This window comes from Cuculus canorus, chromosome 5 (genome assembly GCF_017976375.1).
Source record: "Cuculus canorus isolate bCucCan1 chromosome 5, bCucCan1.pri, whole genome shotgun sequence".
Taxonomy (NCBI): Eukaryota; Metazoa; Chordata; class Aves; order Cuculiformes; family Cuculidae; genus Cuculus; species Cuculus canorus.
Window position 1 is genome coordinate 29,763,583 of NC_071405.1, and position 20,549 is coordinate 29,784,131.

The window sequence follows — 20,549 nt, forward strand, 5'->3', positions numbered from 1 at the left end:
ATGCTGCCAGGGGCGAGCCTTGGGGGCCGGGGATGCGGGGCACAAAGAGCGGGGCTCGGCAGCAGACCCCCTCGGGGAGGGGAGTCAGGAGTTGCTCGGGAGTCCCTCGGGGCCGTCAGCCCGCAGCCTGGGACAAGGGCTGCCGCGGGACCGTGTGGGGCAGCGGTGACACCCCCACCCCGTTCTCCGCGGAGGGTAACACGCTGACACCTCCCCCCCGGTTGCCCGAGAAGGGCGAAACGGTGACACCCCCTTATTCTTTAGCAAGGGTAGCGAATACCCCATTCGCCAGGAAGGGTGACACCCCACCTCCCCAATCCTCCGAGAAGGGTGACACAGTGCCCTCCCCCCCATTCTCCGGAGAAGGTTACACAGTGACACCCCCACCCCTTGTCCCAGGTCACCCGCGGCCCCTCGGAGCCCCGTCCCGAGCGGGGCGGTGGCAGCGCCCCCAGCCCCGGGGTCTTTGTGTCCAGCCCCATTCAATTCACTCACAGCCCCATTCAATTTATAGGCAACCCCCATTCAAAGTGTGTGCAAGCCCCACTCCGCCGTAACCTTCCGCCGCGGCGGAGTGTGTGTGGGGGGAGGGAGAAGTAGTCCCTCGCCACCCTTCCTCCTCCCGGGGCCGAGGTGACAGAGGGGCGTCGGACTCCGCAGCGCGGGCGGCAGCGGGGGCGGATCGTGGCCGAGGCGGTTAGCGCCGCTCTGTCGGGGGCGTGCGGAGCCGCGGCTAGCAGCCCCCGGCAGGGGAAGGTAGGGGCTGGGCGGAGCGATCGCGGAGCCCTCGCACGCACGGCCCGGCGATAACACCTCCCCCCAGCGAACGGAAGCGCCGTGCTGCCCGCGATGGGCAGGAGGCGGCAGCCAATCCGCGTCCGCGCCGGCCTCCCAAAATGCGGGCGCAGCCAATGGGGAGCGGCGGCGGCGGGCGAGGGGGCGGGGCCGGCAGCGGGCAGCCAAGCGCAGGTTGAACGGAGTCCCAGCGCAGGGCTGGGATGAGCCTCAAACTTCGGGGCGATCGTGGTGGGGGATGTAGCAGCGCTCACCGGCCCGCCCCGGCTCCACACCGCCCTCGGCGCCTCCCACGGACCCCCAGCTCCTCGTAGTTTTAAAAATCAACCCTCTTTTTCTTTTCTTTTTTTTTTTTTTTTAATTTCCATTCTGCACGTTCCCCCCCCCCCCCCCCCCCCCCCTCACCCCAACCCTCCCACCCCGTTCCTCCCCTTAAATGCCAGCCATGATCGAGAAGGGCCCGGAGGTCTCGGGGAAACGGCGGGGCAGGAACCACAACGCCGCCGGCACCAATAATAACAACAACAACGGCGGCAGCAAAAGTTTATCCGCCGCCCCCAACGGCAACAGCAGCGGCAACTCCTGGGAAGAAGGCAGCTCGGGGTCCTCCAGCGATGAGGAGCACGGTGAGAGGAGAAGAAGACCGGGGCGGGGGGGGAGAAATGATTTGGGAGGGGGCGGTTTTAGGGACCGGGCCCACGCGGGTAACGCTTCTCCCTCTGCCTCCCCCAGCTGGCGGCGGGATGAGGGTCGGGCCGCAGTACCAGGCGGTGGTCCCTGATTTCGACCCGGGTAAGTCTTTATTCTATTTTAAAGAGGGTGATTCCCACCCTTCATCCATCCATTTAGACCATCTGGGTGAAAGGAGACCCCCCCCCCCGTCCTCTCCCCCGGGGTGTGGGGGGGGTGGGAGGTGAGAGGAGACCCCCGAGGGCGGCTGGCGGGGTTTCCTCTCACCAAAAATAATCCCTTCCCATTCCAGTCCCGAACACCCACAGTGAGAACAAGGAGCCCCCTTCTCCCCGTTCACCACACACGGTTGATAAAAGAAGTCTCGATGCTTTCCAGAGGGCGCTTTGCAGGCAGAGAGGAACAGGGAAGCTGGCAGGGCGAGAGGAGGCAGGAGATGGCAGTTGGGTGGGTTTTTTTTTTTTTTTCTTCTCTTTCTTTCTTTCTTTCTTTATTTTTTTTTTTTCACTCCTTACTAGACTCGTGTGTTTGTGGGCTCTGTGGTAGGGATGGAACTAGAAAGCATCAAGTTGTGAAAATATATATATTTTTTTTTTTTTTTGAAGATATTTAGCAGTGACTTGGGTCTGTAATTTAATTTTCTCTCCTCCTAAGAAGCTGCTCGCCTCCTCCCTCCCAAAATAAAAATCCAAAATGTTTCACATTCCAGTTATTCTGCTGCGGTTCTTTGTAAGCTAATTTAAAGTGGTATGGAAGCAAATTTTGAGCAAACAAAGGAATTGGGGCTGTGCTGAAAGGCAGGTGCTGGAAGCATGTTAGTACTGATGTATCTCCGTGTATTGAAAGCCAGGCTGTTGACCTCCTTAGTTTGAAATGTGATTTTTTTTTTTTTTGGTATTGTTCTTTGTAACTGGAGATTAAAGCTAGCGAAAACCCTCCTTCTGTCTCCTAGCGTTTGGAGTTGTCCCTTTGCCCAGCCCAAACTTAATTGAATCCTCCGCTCCTCTTGCCTTAAAACAAAAGTGGAAGGACAAGGTGTCTCCGTGCTGAATAATCCTGAGAGTTACTATTGTGTGGATGCAGGAAAAATGATTCTTGTCATCTTCCTCAGACTGTGCACTAATATCTTGGGTATCTTTTTTTTATTTGTATGAGATATATGGTTGTTCTTAACTGTTAACGTTGGGGAGGGTCAAAGAGGTTTTTTTGTCTTAATATTACTTATATTTATTTACAGAATCATTTCTCCTAGTCCTTCCCCCTTCGTTTTCTTGACAAAATATGATAGAAGGTCTTGGCACATGGGAACTCCATTTCTTGGTTGACCAGGAGGAGGAAGGGAGGAGGAGGGGGGAGGAGGAGAAAAAGTGGGGGGAGGGAGGGGGAGCTGTTAGTTAGGCAGCAGTTGACACTGTTTTTCAATCTGTAGGTCAAACACAGCGATTCTGTTAAAACACGATGCACATCACACTGCCTATTAGCCAGGTATCACAACAATACTTGGGCTTTTCGGTCACCCTGTGAATTGCACTCTTCTGCGCAATTCATTTCCCTAACATAATAGGTGAAGGGGGGAAAAAAATACTGGATGCCCCTTCCTTACTATTATGTGCTCAGTCATACATTGTTCTGGTTTTAACATAGATGTACAGTGACCTATACAAAGGTTATTGCTTTTGGTGCTCTGTGGAGCGGGAGGGAGGAGGGAGTGTGTGATGTGGAAGAACACTTTTTTTCTCAGTAATATATACCCTAACACAGCATCAGCAGGCGCTCTTGTTTGAGTACACAGTGTAAGATAGTAGATTCACCTGAAGTAAAGGATCAGTCTTCTGATGACCTGTATGGCATCGGACCCTCCTTTACTGGTCTCTAATTTTTTCTTTTTTTTTTTTTTTTTCTTAAAAGTATACTTTTTAGTTAAATTAGTTTGAGGTGAACTTTTGTCTGCTTGTATATTGAAGAGTTGGGTTTCTGGCCTGTGGAGTTTCCCAGGAATATTTTTGAAATGCAACATTTTTACCTGAATTTTGTGATCTCATTTTGGCCCTAGAGGCTAAATAGCCACATTGTGCTTTTTTTTTTCCTACTTCTTGTCTGCCTGTTTAAGAAAGGAAACCCTAAATACACCTAACATGCTGTGCTAAGTCCATTTGATGGAAACTGTTAAATTTTCCCATCTCACTGGTAATTTCAGAGTCAAATCAATGAAATAGTGTTATCAGAGTGCGCAGATGCTGTGTCTGTTTCTCGATAGAAATTTTAGGGACTGGTTGCCTAAAGGATCTTGAAGGTTGTTTGGTGTCGAGTTGCAGAGGCTTTCACCTTCAGATTAGCTGGCTGGTAAAATGTGGAGGGTTCATGCAGCTTGAGCTGTGTCTAGGGGAAAAAATGGCACAGACTAGGCCTTGTGTGTATTATTTTTTTTTTAACTTAATTTTCAGTTATACCTTGGGTTTGGCTGAGGTATCTTTGTAACTGCCGATTCTTACATCAGCATTCTTATGTGGGTGTTCCTCTGCCCCATGCATAGGGGCAGAAAAAACCCATTTAATTTTGTGTCACTTCTCAGCTCACAGGTGAACTGTAGCAAAGAGCAATAAAATCAGGAGAGCCTTTCTAAATTCCTTACCTGTGAGACTATGGGAGAAAACAGAGGTAGAGCAAGGCAGTGGTGGGATGTTGGCCTGGGTTTCATGAGTTAAGTAGCCGGAGAAGAGTGTAAAAGTATCAAAAGGTGTGGCCTGAAAATGAAGAGAATGTGTCCTCAGTGATTGCCTGGGTTTTGGGGGAGAAGGGACCTCAGCACCTTTTTTTGGTTGGCGTGGAGAGGGACAGAGTGCTTGTGTTTTCTTCTATTTGAGCAGAGTGTGAGAAAAATGGTGAAGGGTTGTAGGTTGTACTGCTTTGTGTTCGCTTAATTCTTAGAACTAGAAAATAAGTTCACATTCTGGATTAAAATATCTTGGTGTAAGTTTTTACTACTTCTTGTGGCTAAAACTTGCTGTGGCAGTGGCCAAGAAAGGGTCTGATGCGATTCATTGACTGAAAATGCTGGTGGCTGAATTCTCTGTAGGAGGTGGTCCTTACTTGCACCTCCTTTAGTTGATCTCTGCAGTGGTAAGGATTATGCCATGTGCTGGCAGAGCCTATGGGTTCTTTGGCAACGTTAATGTTGCTATCTGTCTTACCTATCCCAGCCTTCCTTTGGGAAATTAAGTTCTCACCACGTTGACCCTACTTCTTTTCTTCTGTCAGAAACTTGGACCTCTATTGGTATAGTACTTATGCCTTTCTTATTATTTGTATTTTAAGAATAGTTGCACAGTAAAGGCAGGGCTTTTGCAGAGGCAATGTGTTTATTAAACGTGCTGATTCAACTGGGGAGAAAGGGCAAAATTTTCTGGGCTGAAAATCTCATACTGGAGCTCACTAGAATGAGTAAAACTTGCACTTTAGCTGTGCTTCACTGTTTGGCCTTGATTTCATAGATGTGATGTGAAAAATTGCTATTGTCTCTCCTATTTCTTCTCTTGTTAGTGCTTGTAGTCAAACATTTGCCAGCTGAAAATTCGGTGTGCGTTAAGCAAAGGTATTGGTAGGTCAGCATTTCTTGCGAGTTCTCTGTCTGAGACATTGAAGGTTTTGAAGAGGGGAAAAATATTATGGTTCTTTTAATCCATACAAATAAAAACCACATGTTCTCTTAATGCAAAAACTTAGTGGAAGGAAACATCGCATATCCTAAAGCTGAAAAAAAAAAAGAAATCTTTCATATGGGCAAGCACTGATATTGTACTTGACCGTTTTACTTGTTGTTTATTAATTTATGCTGTTGGAACATTGAAAATAGGAGGAAAAAACATTAGTGAGCACTTTACACAGCCAGTGAATTTAAGTAAAGATTAAAGCTTCCATAGTCTAGAGGAGTGTTAAATAACTCCCTGAAGAGAATCATCTCCCCTGAACATTGATGTGTATTGTGAGCAGATGAGCTTTTTGTTTTTCTCTTTTTTTACTGCTATAATTCTAGATTCCCTCATTTGTTGCGGCTTGTATTTTTACTGCCATCACATCTTCTGCCTTTGGACATCAGTTGTGTTGGTCATCTTTGAAAGGCAGCTTCTGGGGCTAATTCCAGTGGAAACAGATGAGCCAAAGCTGGAAATGCCAATATATAGCCAAATGCTATCACAATGCAATAGTGTCATCTTGTAGACATCTAAATTTGGGATGCATGTCAGTTGAGAGACTTCAATTCCATGCTTCCAGTGCTGCTCCCTTCCCAGTTTTTTGTTTTACTGTCACAGTTAAAGTAAAAATGATGGAAGGAAATGCTCCGTAGTGCTTTCATCTCTAGGTGTGGGGAAGTCCACTGGAAGGTGCTCACTGCTAGAATGTCACTATTCCCTGAGACGTTTGTTCTCTGGTCCACACTGTTAGCTGTGCTCTGAGGGCTCCTGCACAAAGACTTCATATTCTGTGGCTGCCTTTCATGGACAAGACTCTGTTTCAGTGTTACCAAAAAACAAAAGGAGAAAGAAAAAGAAACCAACAACGCTTTTCAATATAGTCAGAAACTCTGTCAGTGTAGTTGTGGCTAGGAGGGTAAAAAAAAAAAAAAGTATAAATATTATATATGTAGTCTCTGCTTTCTCTGATCTGGAATGCCTGATAGGGAAGTAGTGGTGTGGCTGTGTCCTAGGGGAGGAAGCCGAGGCATCCGTCCATCCATGCATCCGTCCGTCCATCCATCCATCCATCCATCCATCTTTGGCTGTTAAAATGTGCTCACTCTTTTGTCTTTTTAGGATCAAAGGTGAAAGTATAATAATGGAGCAGCCCCTGGGTGGCTGATTCCCCTGGAACAGCTGTATTTCTCTGGTGGTTGTGAAATCCATATTTCATTAGATTGTGTCTTCAGCTCCTTCGTGGTTCTGGGCAGAAGTGCCTATTGGTCTATATAACAGGGAGTGTAACCCTTTAACAAGAGGTTGTTAAAAGCCTCCTTATGACTTGCACTTGGCAAGTCCAACTCCGAACCAGCTTGTTCTATTTCTTTGTTTGCAAATAGTCCTGCTCCCAACAGTCCTAATAGTTTGCAAATAGTCTTGAGTACCCAGTGACTGTAAGAGAAAATGGTGTTTAGCTGAGTGGATTCATCAGAAAAGGGGATGGGTAAAAAGTGTGCTCTCCAGGTGAGACTTTAGGATCTCCATCTAAGCAAGTGGAAAAGTCAAAACTTAAGCTCCTGAAACTGGAAATACTGGTATCCTGGAAAGCTATCTCATCTCCTCAAATGACTGCCTTAAATACAACTGGCAGGAGGTCCCTTCGTGCAACAGCCTCTTTGGGAAAGAAGGGAGAGTTATAAGGGTGTTTTGATGTAATCAGAACTACCAAACCATAATGTACTAATGCCGAATGTGATTGGGCTGACAGAGGCTGCCCTGCTATCTTGATAAACCAGGTGTGCCTCAGTCCTTCCACTGTTGTCTGACGAGTCATAAATTGTCCACAAGAAAAGTGTGTTTTCCTGATTAGGTAGTGGAAAATTTGGGTACTGTGGGTTTTCTGTTGAACTTTCTGGTGGGAGAAGAGGTTTTCTCCCTACCTGCTGTCTGCTCAGCCCTTTACTCCCTCATGGGCTGTATTTGTCTTCCCTTGCTTCTTCTACAAGTCACAGGCTCTCTCTATGTGCTGTACTGTAGAGTAGATGAAAAGTTCCTCAGTGGGGCTCTGCCAAAAGCTGTTACTGTAGCCTTGTTTTTTTCAGCTGTCTAAACCCCATGAGCATTTAGATTTAAGCAAAAGGGGGTTCCTCAAGGTCATGTTGGTCCCCAGAAGCCCTGGGGAAGGGGGTTGGGGAGATGACTCCTGCCGTCTCCTTACTGTGCTGGCAACTCTGCTGCTGTGTGTGTATCTCTGTCTTGTCTTGTTCTGTCACTGGTATGTACTGTAGGTCCAGTCACAGTCGTGAGAGGGTGCAGTCCCACTACACCTACATTAAGAGAATGGAGCTGTCTTGTAGATGCTGACACTTATCTTATTGTCTGTTTTTAAAATCCACCCTGGGAAAAAAAAGAGAGTTGTGCTCAAGTTGGAGACTTCATTATCTGTATCTCCAGCTCAGCAGGAGCACAGCTGTTGATTTGGTGCTGTATCTATCTTACCTCTGGGCTTCTCACCTGAGGGAGACCATTTTAGGCTTTCAGTAGTTAGCTTTCAGTCCATCTGTCCACTTCTCCTGTGGAGGGGTGCAGAGGCTGCTGGTGGTGAGAACAGCTCCTGCTACACCTTATTCCAAGGCTTGACTTAAGGGCTTTCTCGTTTTTCAAATAGTACGGAGAACATCCTTTTCTAACCTGAATGCTGTAGTAAACAAAGAAGTCTTGGGGCAGCCAAAGCCTGTGGCTTCCTTCTGTGCCTGCCACATGCAGTATTGTATGTGGAGGTAATAGCTGTCCCATCTACTGACAAATGTATTAATGGCTGGACTGGAATTAATAGTAGGTAGAGTGAGTGCTTTGTTCTTCATAGCTGATTCCTGCTGCTTAATGAGTAGCTCTTAAAACTCTTGTTTTCAGCTGTAGTTAGGTCTGTGACTTGGCCAAGTGACGGCTTAGAGCTCCCTGTGATTAGTCATTATAATTAGCTCGGAAATCTTTGCCTCTGTGATCAAGGTGCACTGTATAATGCGGCTTATAGTGGGTTCTAGTCCTGTCACATATCTTTGGACTAGTATAAATGACAGTGCTCTGTTGCACATACGTATGTGCTTTTTTAACTCTTGTAACTTTAATATACATTATCTTTCATATTTTCTGGGCAGGTAAATCATATATAGCAATTTCTGGTCATGGCCAGGGCTTACCTGACCTATTCGTTGTGTAAGGTAAGATTGAGACACGGTGGCTGATAATCTAGAGACCAAATGAAAAAGAAATCTGTGGGGTAATTAGAAAGACCATGCTCCCTTCCTAAGAAGTCTGTATCCCTTTCCGCGCTGGATGCCCTTGTGTTTTGAGGCTTTGGCTTGAGAGTATAACAAGATGAACAATCCCACATTCTTCAGTGTTGAAACTTGAAAGAACAGTTTGAGATTCAGTTCTTGAAAACGCAAAGTTTATTTGTAAACTAAACTTAATTTTAAGAAGTGCTTTTGTAAGGCATGTTAGATTAGGTGTCTCTTTTTCTTTAAACTTTACAGTCTTTTAATGTGTAGTTCCATGTGAGAGTTTTGACTTCTTTGTATCTTTTGAAAGTGCAAGAGGATGTGCTCAGCCTTAGTGAAGGCAGTGAAAGTTTTTCCAGTATATTCTAGAATTGGGCTGCCTTTGTGCTCCTTTCGCTGTTTGTTTTGAAATGCAGCTGATTGTGATGTGACTGCTCCCAAGTATTGTAGATCAAACTCAATAAGCGTGCTTCACTTCTCATGTAAGGTTTGGAGACCAAACAAGTGTGTTTAACCTAACGTTCCAAGTATTGTCAAAAATTCAGCTCTATGCAGCCGCTTGCTCTTTGAACTTCTTAAAGGAAGTATTGGTAAATGTTGCCTCTCTGGGGGGAGGAGGCTGCAGCAGCGTGATAAAACTGCAAAAATCCCCTCTTGGGAGGAAATTCCAGTCTATGCTTCCCCTTTCAGCCCTGTCCTTCTATCGTGCAGGTACCTCTAGGAAACATCAGCAGGGTCTCATTTGTACTCTGTATGTGTGTGACTGTGTAGATCTCTAGAAAAATATTTCCCTGCCCCACTAGAGGCAGGAGGGTAAGGTGGTGAGTTTTTATCTTTAAAGTTGTTTCACCTTTTTTGCTACCTCCCTTGTCTCTGCTTTTCACCTGGATGGATTTCACAAATAAGATTCGGAGTGCCTATGGCTTCTAGCTGTCTAATTAGAGGAGTCTAACCACATGGCTATCTGTTGTAGCTTTTCAGTTCTGCTACCTGTAGCTGTCTGTAGCCCATCATGATAATGCGTACATGTATTTTTACAAGACTAGATGTCTTATCTAGTTGGGGTTTAGTTCATATAGGGACTTTGATTTGAAAATCGGGTATTAGAAAATAATTAATGTATTAGTGACCTTGAATTGGTGTGCTTCCAGACATTAAAACCGTAGTATGAAAGCACAACGTAACAAATATTTAATCAAAAGTTGTGGCTTCTGGCCTCAGAAATTCCCGAGGAATACGTATAAACAAGGTTTCCACGCAGGGGCACAATGCCTGCTCTCCGCTCTAAACTGTTCCCTGGTCAGAGTCACTGGAGAGGGCACAGAGAGCTCCTAGTTCCACAGGGGGATTGAGGATGGAGAAATGGCTAAGAGAAGCCTCTCTGAAGTAGGAAATGGCCTCCCCTCTTGAGGAGCTGAAGCAGCAGGACTAGGAAAGTCTGGTTTACATAACAGCATTGCTTTTGAAGCAGCTTTTTACTTGCAGCTTGCATTGAAATGTGAAATTTTTCTTTTCCCTCTGACTGCCCTTGCCCTCTTTCTTTGGTGGTTCTCTCTTGTCCTTCTGTTCTCATGAATTACATCAGTTTGAGTCTTGGCCATGTGTGAATAAGAGGAGAGGGAGGATTCTTCACCTCCTCCCTGCTTTGTGTTGAGAACTGGCCACCTTGTGTGGTGGGCACCATTGGCTGGATTTCTATATGGTTCTGCATTTCAGTTGCTAACAGCTGTGTATGCAGCTAGAATTGCCGCATTTGTAATCCAAGGGTATTTTTTGTGCTAAACAGTGCAAATGATCTGTAGATACTAGTGCATGCATCTGTTCCCCCAGGATGGGCTGGCGTCTCCCCATCCTGGTGAGGGGGCTGCTTTGGGTGCTTTCTGAGGATGAGGGGTAGAGAGGCTCTAGAGGCAGGCATAACAGGTATAGCACTTGTACTTTCTAGGTATTGTTTTCTGTCTGGGAATCTTAAAAGATGTCCCTCCTGGGACTCTTGAGCTGATTTGTGCAGCTGCCACCATGCTGTTCATGACAGTAGCCATGGGAACACAAGTAGGATGATACAAGTCTAAAACTCCAACTTGTTGCTAGGCGGACCCAGCTTAATGTGTGGATTAAGTACTCTTAACAACAACAAAACCCTGTTCTGATACACTACCTCTTCTGTGGGGAAGACAACTCTGCTCACCCCAAATTCTGAGTCTTTAGGCTGGCGGAATGAAAACAGCCCCAAAATGGTCCCCTGACACCAGGCAGCCTTGGAGGAACCCCTCTTATATATCTGACTAATGAGTACATGGTGGCTAGGTGAGCGTGAGTTTCAGCAGGTAGGTTTTGATGCAACCTTTTCTTAAAACCAAAGTGCTGCGAAGTAATGCCATGTGCCATCCAGTGCGAACGCTGCACTGTTCGTATGGTCTAAAAGCTGTAGCCTGCATTAAAATAGATACTGCTGAAAGTGACATACGCTCTAAACAAAGGTCACTGGCTTAAAATATCACAAGATCACTTCTAAACTCCAGCTGTAAAAACTTGAAGTTATGACTCAGGCAAGGTAAACACCTTCAAAACTTACAATGCTTTTGTACACTGTTAGTGTAGATGCTGGTATACACTGGATGAGCTGGTGTAGACCTCTTAACTTGAGCAATCATTTAGTGATAAGTTGCTTTGTCCCAAGCTTTTGTTTTGGCACTTCTTGTTCAAGAAATAAGGGCAGCCCATTCCTTCATGTTATTTTTGTCATTGATGGCTGACAAAGGATGTGTGGCAAATTATAGGGGCCTGAAGGGGACTGGAGACCCAGACTCTTAGGGAGCGATGGGCCTCGTGCGCTTCCTCCAGGCTGAGCTCCAGCAGGCTTTTGTCTCTGCAGCTATCAGCTTTCTTTGTCGCAGCAGTGATTGGTTGCCTGCTGGCCACTAGTTTAAATGGATCCTTTTTATTTTATAAACATTTGCTGTGCAGTAGCTGTCATTCTCGTTGGAATAAGGCCATTTATAGAGATGCTCCCAATTACCACCTGCTCTTTTTCTTTCTTAGCAAAGTACACTCTTACCTAATTTAACCTCCCACAGCAATTGCTTTGAAGTTGTTTTCCCTTTGCACCTTGGCTCACTGCTGTCCCTTTCCCCTCCAAACACCCTAACAACCTGCAATTGTCCTTGCTTGTCCTTCCAGAGACTACCTACTTCGGAGGGGAAAAAGCTGCATGCTTGGTTTGTCCCAAATGTTTGTGTAGTCAACTATTACAAGAAAAGATTGCTTTCCTTTAATATGCCTCACCCCTCTTTTTTTGTTTCCTAAGTTGCTATTTGTGGTTCTCCCACTTTCATTATAATTCATGTACAGCTTCTAGATCCTGTCTGCCCACCCTCTTACAAACCTATGCCTGCTTGGGTTTCTGTCCTCTTCTCTGAGCTCCAGAGCCCTCTTTCCCTGTGCTTTGTCATTCCAGGAGGCATCACCTCTGTGCCTGAGCTACATGGTTTCAAGTTCCAAGTTCCAGCTGAGGCCAGAAGAAAATGGTCGTGATTTTTACTTTGATACGATTTTGCTCTAAAAGAGGGGACAATGTAGCAGGACACAGCCCCTAACGTATTTTACAACTTGCATGCCTCTGTGGTTATGGTGTTTGCCTGCTTTTCAAGCATTTACATAGTAGTGATGTGAAAACCTTTTCAGGCTCCTTTCTGAAGGCTTTTTTGCATCGCTGAAGAATTTCTGCCATGCCTTCTCTTGTGGAAGCCTTGAGGTGTTGCTTGCTCTTGTTGGAGCAAATGCTTTCCCCCCACTGGAGCCCAGCAGATAGTCTCTCTCTTTTGCCAGTCATGTCATGCTTCTCCTGAACTGTTACTGCTGTAAGCAAACGGGTGGGTGAAAAAGGTGGGAAAGCCGATCCCTTCTGAAGCCAGGGCTGCCCTGGGGATGGACTGAACGTTTGGCTGGAGCCTCCAGCTGACCTCTGCCTGCTGGGCACTGAGGCTGAGATGCCATGAGTAGCTCTGAAGCCTATCCTACAAGTTTGGAGAGAAGAGGAGGGAGGTCTCTCTTGTTTTGTGAATAAAGCAAACCTCGGGGTTCCTAGCTTACTCAAATCTGCAAGCAGTGAGACTGGCAAGTGCTCTCAAGTACTTTTTCCTCTTCTGAGTTTGCTGTAGACCCAGGCTTGTTGTTGGGTGTGCTGAGTTGGGTAGTGCTGAGGAGAGCAGGGGAAGGTACAGTTGGATCTCATCTAACATTCTCATTGCCTCTCTTCTCCTCTTAGGTTTTAGACAAGTATTAAATAACTTGGAGGAGAGGCTTGCTGGTGGGAACTTGGTGGCAGAGGGAAGATTTTTTTTCAGAGCTGTCCTCTGGCTTTCAGCCCAAGATCTGAGTTGCTTGGCAAATTGTTTCCTCCTGTGCATACTGTCTCTGAGAAGTGGGGCTGATCTCTGGGAAACTGCTGCATTTTGCTTTAGCTGCTTCCACATTTTGAGTGAGTTTTCAGTCCTCTTTGTTCTTAAGAGGATTGTCTCCTGCATGGGTTCAGTTTCTTTTCTCGGGCAACTTCAGGTGAAAACAGCAAGCTGTTGTCCACATGCAGGTCCAATGCTGTCCTTGTAGTGCAAACGGGGCATGCACAAATCTAGCCATCCTGCCAATGATCTGAAAATTAGCAAGGGTATCTAGGCATGTATTTGAGTTTGGGTGAAAAATTAGTACTCCTGTTGGAGCAGAAGCAAAGATAGTTGGAATTGAGAGGTGCTGCAGTTTCCTTTGGTGCAGCTGGTGACTTGAGGAACATTGGCATGCTGGTCCAGGAGCAGAGGTGGGCAGCACTTGTTTTGTCTGACAGACTGTCTTCTACTGGTTTGAAAGGATGGTTGTAGATTGAGAGGACCTTTATAAATATTTAAGCTGTTTAAAGCATTTGTGTGAGTAGTTATATTAGGTAAATTGATGTCCCTTACTGTACCTATCTTGCTGAAGTTATTTTGGAGGATGAGGGATGGCTAAAGACAGAAATTCTCAATCCCCTAATAAGAATATTTTTTTAAAAAGGTCATAAAAGAAATACATTAGCTGTCGGAGGAATTTGGCTTGGAAGCAGTCCTTATGGCTCTGAAACTTGCTGGAAAGATGCCTTTTTTTCATGTCCTCTTACCTGAGCCCTGGCAGAGAGGCTCTGGGAGCAGCTACCGGGTCTCCTCTTGAAACCAACCATCAGTTTGGTGCAATGCTGCCCTGTCTGGTTACCGTTTGCTCTGCAGTGGCTGCTGTGTTTCCCAGAGCAATACGTCCTAAGCAGCAATGTGTCCTCTTGTTTTCACCTCAAGAGGAGGAAACTACTGGGCACAGTAGCTTTGCTTGCAGAATGATTTCAGTGTTTGCTGGGGGAGGGGATGGGAGGAGATTTGATGAGGTCTCTGAAAGAGGTGGGTAGGATAAACCTTTCCAGTGACTGTATAGTGCCTATATAAATAAAGGCAGTGGATTTAATTCATGCTGCCAGAGCTGGGACAAAGCTTGGATGGAGCAGAGCTTACTTAAGTTGGATAGGTGCCTATTGAAATGTTTATCAAACATGAGAATAAAAGGAAAAGGGTTCTATTTAACGTCTTTTTTTTTTTTTTGATGATGCATTTTGAAAATAACTGATATTTCTAAAGTGAGCAGCAGTTGCAACCAGGATTTGAAAAATGGACTTGCTGCTTGTAAGCCGCAGTGGGAAACACCTGTGCTGCGATACACCCTGCGGTGGGAAGGGATAAAATGGTTGAGTAGTGCAGTGCTCGCTTACTGTGGGGTTTGCTGGTGCTGCAGTGGGGTTCTCCTTGTGTGCTAGGGTTACCTTTGTGCTCTGGTTCTTGTTCTTTCCATCAGTGGATGTAATTTGGCTTGATATCTGTATTTCACTGCTTTTGAAGTGATTCTGAGCCTCTGGAAAAGAATGAATCTAGTCAGTCTTAGTTCAGTTTTATCCCCGTCAAACTATGGCACGCAGTTGAGGCACTGAAACTGTCTTCAGACTGAGGAAGACACTACTGCACTAACGTGCTAATTTTATACTCTCACTTGGCAGGTTGCCTTTGTAATCAAAGGGCTGGAAATTTTTCAGTTTGAACAAAATGTTCTAAGTAGCTGTTCTCTAGGTGGAAATGGATTTGATATGGGATACTGCCTTCAAAAGAAATCCATCTTTCCATATCTTTCTGGGCATAATCATTCCAACTCAAGTTCTCTTTCCTTACTAAGTGAAGCTATAGTCAAGACCTGGGTATGGCTTACCTGTGAAGTTTCCTTGGTAGCGGTGTGTCTTGTCAATCTCTGTGCATCTGATGGAAATAGAGATGGGGATGTTATGAGAAAGTACAGGGAAGTTTTAGGAATGACTGTTGCAATGAATTTCAACAGAACATTCTATTACGTGTAATTTTCTCCCTGTTTGGGTAATAACTATTGTGCAGGCTTGGTGGAGAGCATAGTCAAAATACAAAAGCTTGTTTTAAGCAAGTTTGGAAGAGAATGACGTGGTGCGTTGTACAGTACCTGGCACATGAAGATTATGCAGCAGGGAATAAGTATCTGCTTATCATCAATAGTGTAAAAGTAATTAGAATAATCTTTTGCTGCCCTTGTTTTTTTCCCTTTGTTTTAGGGAATCAGTGAGCACCAACTAGAGAACATACATATCCAGAATACGTATCCAGACTTTGTGTTTTCCAATGCAAATGTCCATGGGAGCAGAACAATCGCAGAGCAATCATGTATTTTTAAAGCGGTTTGAAATGAAATGTTAACTCAAAGGCTGTGTTATGTTACTAGAAAGCTTAAAACAAATGGCAGAATTGCTTCAAGGCTGTATGAAACTCGTGTCTTTCTATTGCCTTTGATTTTTTTCTTAAAGTAGCTCTCAGTGTTCTTGAATCTATATAGAATTTAAAATATGCTATTTCTTAATGAGCCTGAAATTTCAGCTTCTCTAATAATGTAACGAGAACTGACTGCTAAACTTTGTTGCTTTGAGTTTAAGATGAAACAAAGCTCTGTGTGCCATATGTTAAAAGGACAAACGGACTTGACAACAAGAATGTGTTTTATCTTCTACATTTTGTAGACTGTAGTCTTGGAGGGCGACTGTAAGGAGAGAGACATCAGTAAAGATGCAAGAATGATGCTAGAAGCACTTGTTAGATCAGCAGAGCTGGAAGCTGAGTGTTTTGAATAGGAGGGAGGAACAGGAAGAGAACCAACCAAGTAGGGCTGAAAAGTGGCAGCGGGGAAGAAAAAAAATCTCATGCTGTTAGTATCCTCTCCTAAAGAAGTTTGACTGTTCTTTCTGTTGTTTTATCATTTGATAGATTAAACGTATAGTTGCCAGTTCAGGTGAGTGTAAATCCACCCTTCCTGTTTCTTGGAGAATATAGTCTTGAATTGATTTCCAGGAGATGACCAGGCTGGTGGAGGAGTGGTGGTGGAAGGGAAGCTGCGTTTGGGACAGTATCTTAGTAGCCACAGGCTGCTGTATCTGAAGGCCTGATATATCCACATTGAGGTGCGCTGCTGCTTCTGCCTACAGCAGCTGTTCTTGTCTGTGTTGGACTGACTTACATGGCTCAGTACTGCTCTGGCAACCTGGGCAAATATGCAGCTTGCCTGGTGATAGGAGAGCCAGAACAAGCCTGTCCTTCCTTTCTCTCCTCCCAGGGAAGGAGAGCTGTGGCTTTCTTTGTTCACGTTCCCTTTCCCAGTCCTGCAGCTGTTCAGGCCATTCAGCTGAAACACTTCTTTGCTGTGACTTTTGTTCTACCCAAAAGCAGTTTATCCAGAAATTGAGGACTTACATAGCGGGATGCAAGTTGAGTTAGGCACTTGCTATTGTTGCTATGACTTGTCATTTCCTGTGACCATCAGCAAAGTTTGATGTCCCCACAGCATACTGTTTATTTTGCACTGTTGTGCTGGCCTTGGTGAAGCTTGATCACTATGGACCTAATGACTTGCTTACCATAACCTGCAGTAAAAGTGTGTGTGGAATCACAAGTGAGCATTTCAGCCACACTGTTGGTATATTTTACTTTCCTGTTGGTTATCCTGCTTGTCCTCTGAAGCAAGGCAGTGTCCCTTTGTACTGCTGTTGGGGCATGGGGACATGGTGTGTGACTACCTTATGCTGAACTGTAGCAGGCCGCTGGAAGTGCGAGTGAGCGAAATGAACTGCTGGCTCTGAGGAATGTGCCTGAGCCAGGTGCAGGAAGAGCCAAACACTGTAAGTCACCATGCAGGATGGGTCTTGGCACAATGTTCTGAGTAAAATTACAAGACACATGCTTTGCAGGGTCTAGAGGCTGAGTTTGTCTTTGAATGGATCTTCTCAAGTCTTGTTACTTCTGTTCAGGCTTGAGTTTTACAGGACAGGTCTCCTTCCTCCATCTGTGTTTTACTCCACATAAATTCTTTGCTAAAGACTTATGTTGAGGGGCCCTTATGACTTTCCAGCTCTAACCTCCCTTCTCTGCAGACTCCTTGTTTCATCCCTGAGCTGCAGAAAGCACTGTATCTCTTTCAGTGGTGGAAATAACTGTTAGTAACCTGCACTCCTAGACTTTTCTGAGGCTGGGACAGGCCTTGTCTAACTCGGATCTCCTGGGTCGTGCCAATTCCTTTTCCTTCTGCCATGCAACAGCTCAATCTCCCCCCTCTGAAAAGCAAGCAATATTGCAGTCACTCATGTGCTGTTCCTGTGCAGTGCATTCAGAACAGGACTCTCCTGTGCTGTTGGGCTGTCATTGCTGTATGTGGCAGGCAGTTACTTGGGTGCTGAATGTGCCCAGGACCTTGTCAGTGATAGCAGGCCCTTATTGCTGGTACTGTTGTTAGACAGGTGTGAGATCTTTGTCACACTTGGATCATAGTACTGCTACCACCCTGTTGTTTGACAGATGTGTCTGGGCCACACAGCTGTAGGGTGACAAAGATCATCTCGTCAAAGCACGTTTAAATGACTATTTAATTTGCATTGTAATGAACTATCTCCAACTATAGTTGAGTGGAGCAGGAGTGTGGACTAATATTGGGGATGGAGGGAACACTGCCCCCAAATAGCCAGAAGTAAACATTCTTTGGTTGTGGCCACACAAAGGACACAGAGGACACTGGGATTTACAGTTAGCCTCTGAAAGGGCTAGCTCTCTGGGGCATATCTGACTGCTGAGGATGGCTTGTGAAGGTGGCTGATAGGTTTCTTCCAGCATTTAGATGTGTAGTAATAAGAGAAGGTGGGCAGTGGTAGGGGAAGAAAATTAACTTGTTCCACTCTTCCAGTCATTTGGCTGTTGAGAGTACACAAGCTTGTCCTTGGATTGGGGAAAATGAGTGCTATTGCCTGCATGGCTTTTGGAACTTCCCTTCACGTAGAGGAGCTTGGAACATCTCTGTGTCGCAGTGGAAGTAGCCACTGTTCCCATTTAGGGCAGGACTTCCAGTGCACAGTTAATTCAAGTACTAAGATGAGTAACTGGCACCTCTGCTCTGCGTTTGTGTTCTCTGTAGCTAAGCCTTTATCAAGTTCTTGCTCTGTTAGTGGCTGGCTGGGTCAGCTCTCTTTGCACAATGGAAGCTGGAATTGAATAAATGAGAAACCAGCTGGGAGGTGAGCCAGGCTGGTATGCGGATAACATGGTGACATTTCTTCCCCGTCCTCCCTCTTTTGGCCCAGTGGCTTAAAACCTTTTCTGAAAAAGCATCCTTCAGTTGATTTTTCAAGTGGAGAAACGGGCAAGGCTTCTTCTAATAAGGGAAAGTAAGCTTGGTTTAGGTTACTTTTCCCTGCATCAAAGAACACTGACATCTGATGGGAAGAGGTGGTGGTGGGGAGAAGAATCTAAAAAGAGCTTGGTTTCATTAAGCGAAGTCACCTAAAATCTTTACATGTTGAGAGTATTTCCACTTGGCGTAGACTGTGGCAGGTGTTTCACCATAGGAAACTTATTGCTTGACTTCCAGTCTGACCTTGGGCAGAAATCTGAACCTTATCTCAAAATGTTAGACAAGAAAACAGTAGCCTGACCAGAACTAATGCTTCGTGAGGCAGGGCTGGAATCCCCCCTGTCTGATTTGGTGACAAGTAAGATGGAGAGAGGAGGTGTTAGTGTTAGTGGTCTGTCTTGTTAACAGAATTGATGCATCTGAAGTCTGGTCTGTTATAGACTAATTACAGTTCTGAAGGTAAAACAGGAGGAAATTTTCCTTTGGAATCTGTCTTCCAAAATTCAGAAGTGTTTCTAGCTGCAGGGTAACTAGGGTGCATTAACTATTCCACTGTGAATTCCTCATGGAGACAGTGTGCTTGCTCTAGCTCTACTGCAAAGTAAAAGCAGGTGCAGCTAGTGTTTGACTTCCCTGGCTATCTCAGAGAGGAGTCTGCATTTGTGCACTGGAAGGGGAAAATGTCTCTAGCAGAAGCTAAATTTACACATTTCCCTTTCAGGCTGCTTGGAAGATAGAGAAATATACAGCAAATAAATGTGTGTTGGGGTTAGACTCTCTTGTGCCAGACCTCTGCTGTGCCTGATGAGCAGCGTTGACATGTCTCAAAGCTCAACTCTTTTTCTCTGCCTCTAATGGAGTGATGAGAGACTGGAAGGTTGCCTAGACTGTCCAGTGCTGCTTCTGTAAGGGCATATTTCTCTGACTTACCCTTTCTTGCTTGCTTGTGCAAGAACTGCTGCTCCCAGGGATCGCTGGAGTGGTGGGGTCCTCCGCTCCTTCTGTTTTGGTGTTGTCCTTATTTGTGGAATGTGACCTATGTAAATGAGGCCTGGCATGGTGGAGGAGCCACAGTCCTGGAGGAGGGGGCTTTCACTGGCTTAGTAAAAGCCCTCTTCTCCCTTAAACAGAGGATTTGGAGAATGTTTCTTGGCAGTTTCTCTTCCATGATTTTGATGTGAGTGCTTCACCAGAGAGGTTCTGAGAACCTGGAGTCCTGTCCCCTGATCATCTAGAAGGGGAATACAAGGCATCAGGGAAGGTAAGGAAACTATTGAGGCACTGTGTTTTGATGTGTTGGGTTCAAGCAAGTGCCTCAAGTGATATTTCCCGCACTTAAAGGCCTCATCTGCTATGAAGGCTGGAGAAGTGAATGACAGGTGGTGCTAACAGAGCATGTTCAGTTCTTCTGGACTCTTCCCTCACTGCCTGCCTAAATAAACACCTTCTGCATCAGTCACACCATTGTCTCATGCCTCTGAGCTAAGCTAATTTTCCCCATGACGGTGTAAACCAGAAAATGAATTCCAAATCTTTATTAGGCGACAACTACATCACTGTCCCCTGCTAGGCAATGAGAGGACAGCTGGTCTGTGGAGATGCCATGGTGTTTGTCAGTCAGCCATGTGCCAGGTAGCTAGAGAGTGCTGAGGGCCTGCCGCATCCATCAGAAGTCCTTGTAGCGGAGCTCAGGTTTGTTCCAGCCTGTTCTGTGTGAGCTGCATTGAGATAGCACGTGAGTGCTGGTTTTTGGAAATATTAAAAGAACTTGTGTTCAGTCAGCTCTTGGAAGGCAGAGATTAAAAGCAGGTCCTAAGTGTCTGCTGTGGTCTGTCAAAACCATGGTCTATTGGATGGTGAAATTACCTTCTTAGGCTCAGTTATAATGGAGCCTTAGGGCACCTGGAGGGAAATAGGCTCTTGTTACTCTGATGTGGAGGCATGATTTAAAGAGGCCCCTCTCAGGGTTCAAGGCCTCCTGGTGACCTGCCGTACCATGAAGAGATGCTATCATGATGTGGACAAGCAGAAGCTGGTCCAAGGCTATGACCAGATATGCCTTGCTGTAGTTTGATGTGCATGTTATGACAGATGAGTAGGCAGGTGAGCTGAGAAGAGAGTAGGAGATCAGTGTAGCTAGAGGAGCTTCTCCTGCATCTAGGAGCCAAACATCAGCATCTTGTGGGAATGGTTTGTGGAGAGAAGAATGATACAAACACTGGCTCAGCAACCTGCTTGCTAGTGTGCCACCCAAGTGTCTGAAAATGTGTTTCTTTCAAGTCTATTACCAGCTATGCAGAGCATTTTGTGTCTCAGACAAGTTGGTCTGTAGCTGTACCTTGGTTATCGTCAGACT

General features: G+C 45.6%; 1 protein-coding gene across 3 annotated transcripts in view; it reads left to right on the forward strand.

The window, feature by feature from the left end:
- Positions 1 to 1,207: 1,207 nt before the first annotated feature.
- Positions 1,208 to 20,549, forward strand: part of RCOR1 (REST corepressor 1) — an 84,011-nt gene continuing 64,669 nt past the window's right edge. For all 3 annotated transcript variants that reach the window (XR_008450104.1, XM_054068370.1, XM_054068371.1), the window contains exons 1-2: positions 1,208 to 1,421; positions 1,528 to 1,587. Coding sequence is in view for 2 of the 3 variants with exons in the window: in XM_054068370.1 (XP_053924345.1) it covers positions 1,232 to 1,421; positions 1,528 to 1,587 (250 nt within the window). In the remaining variant the exon portion in view is untranslated. The remainder of the gene's footprint in view (positions 1,422 to 1,527; positions 1,588 to 20,549) is intronic.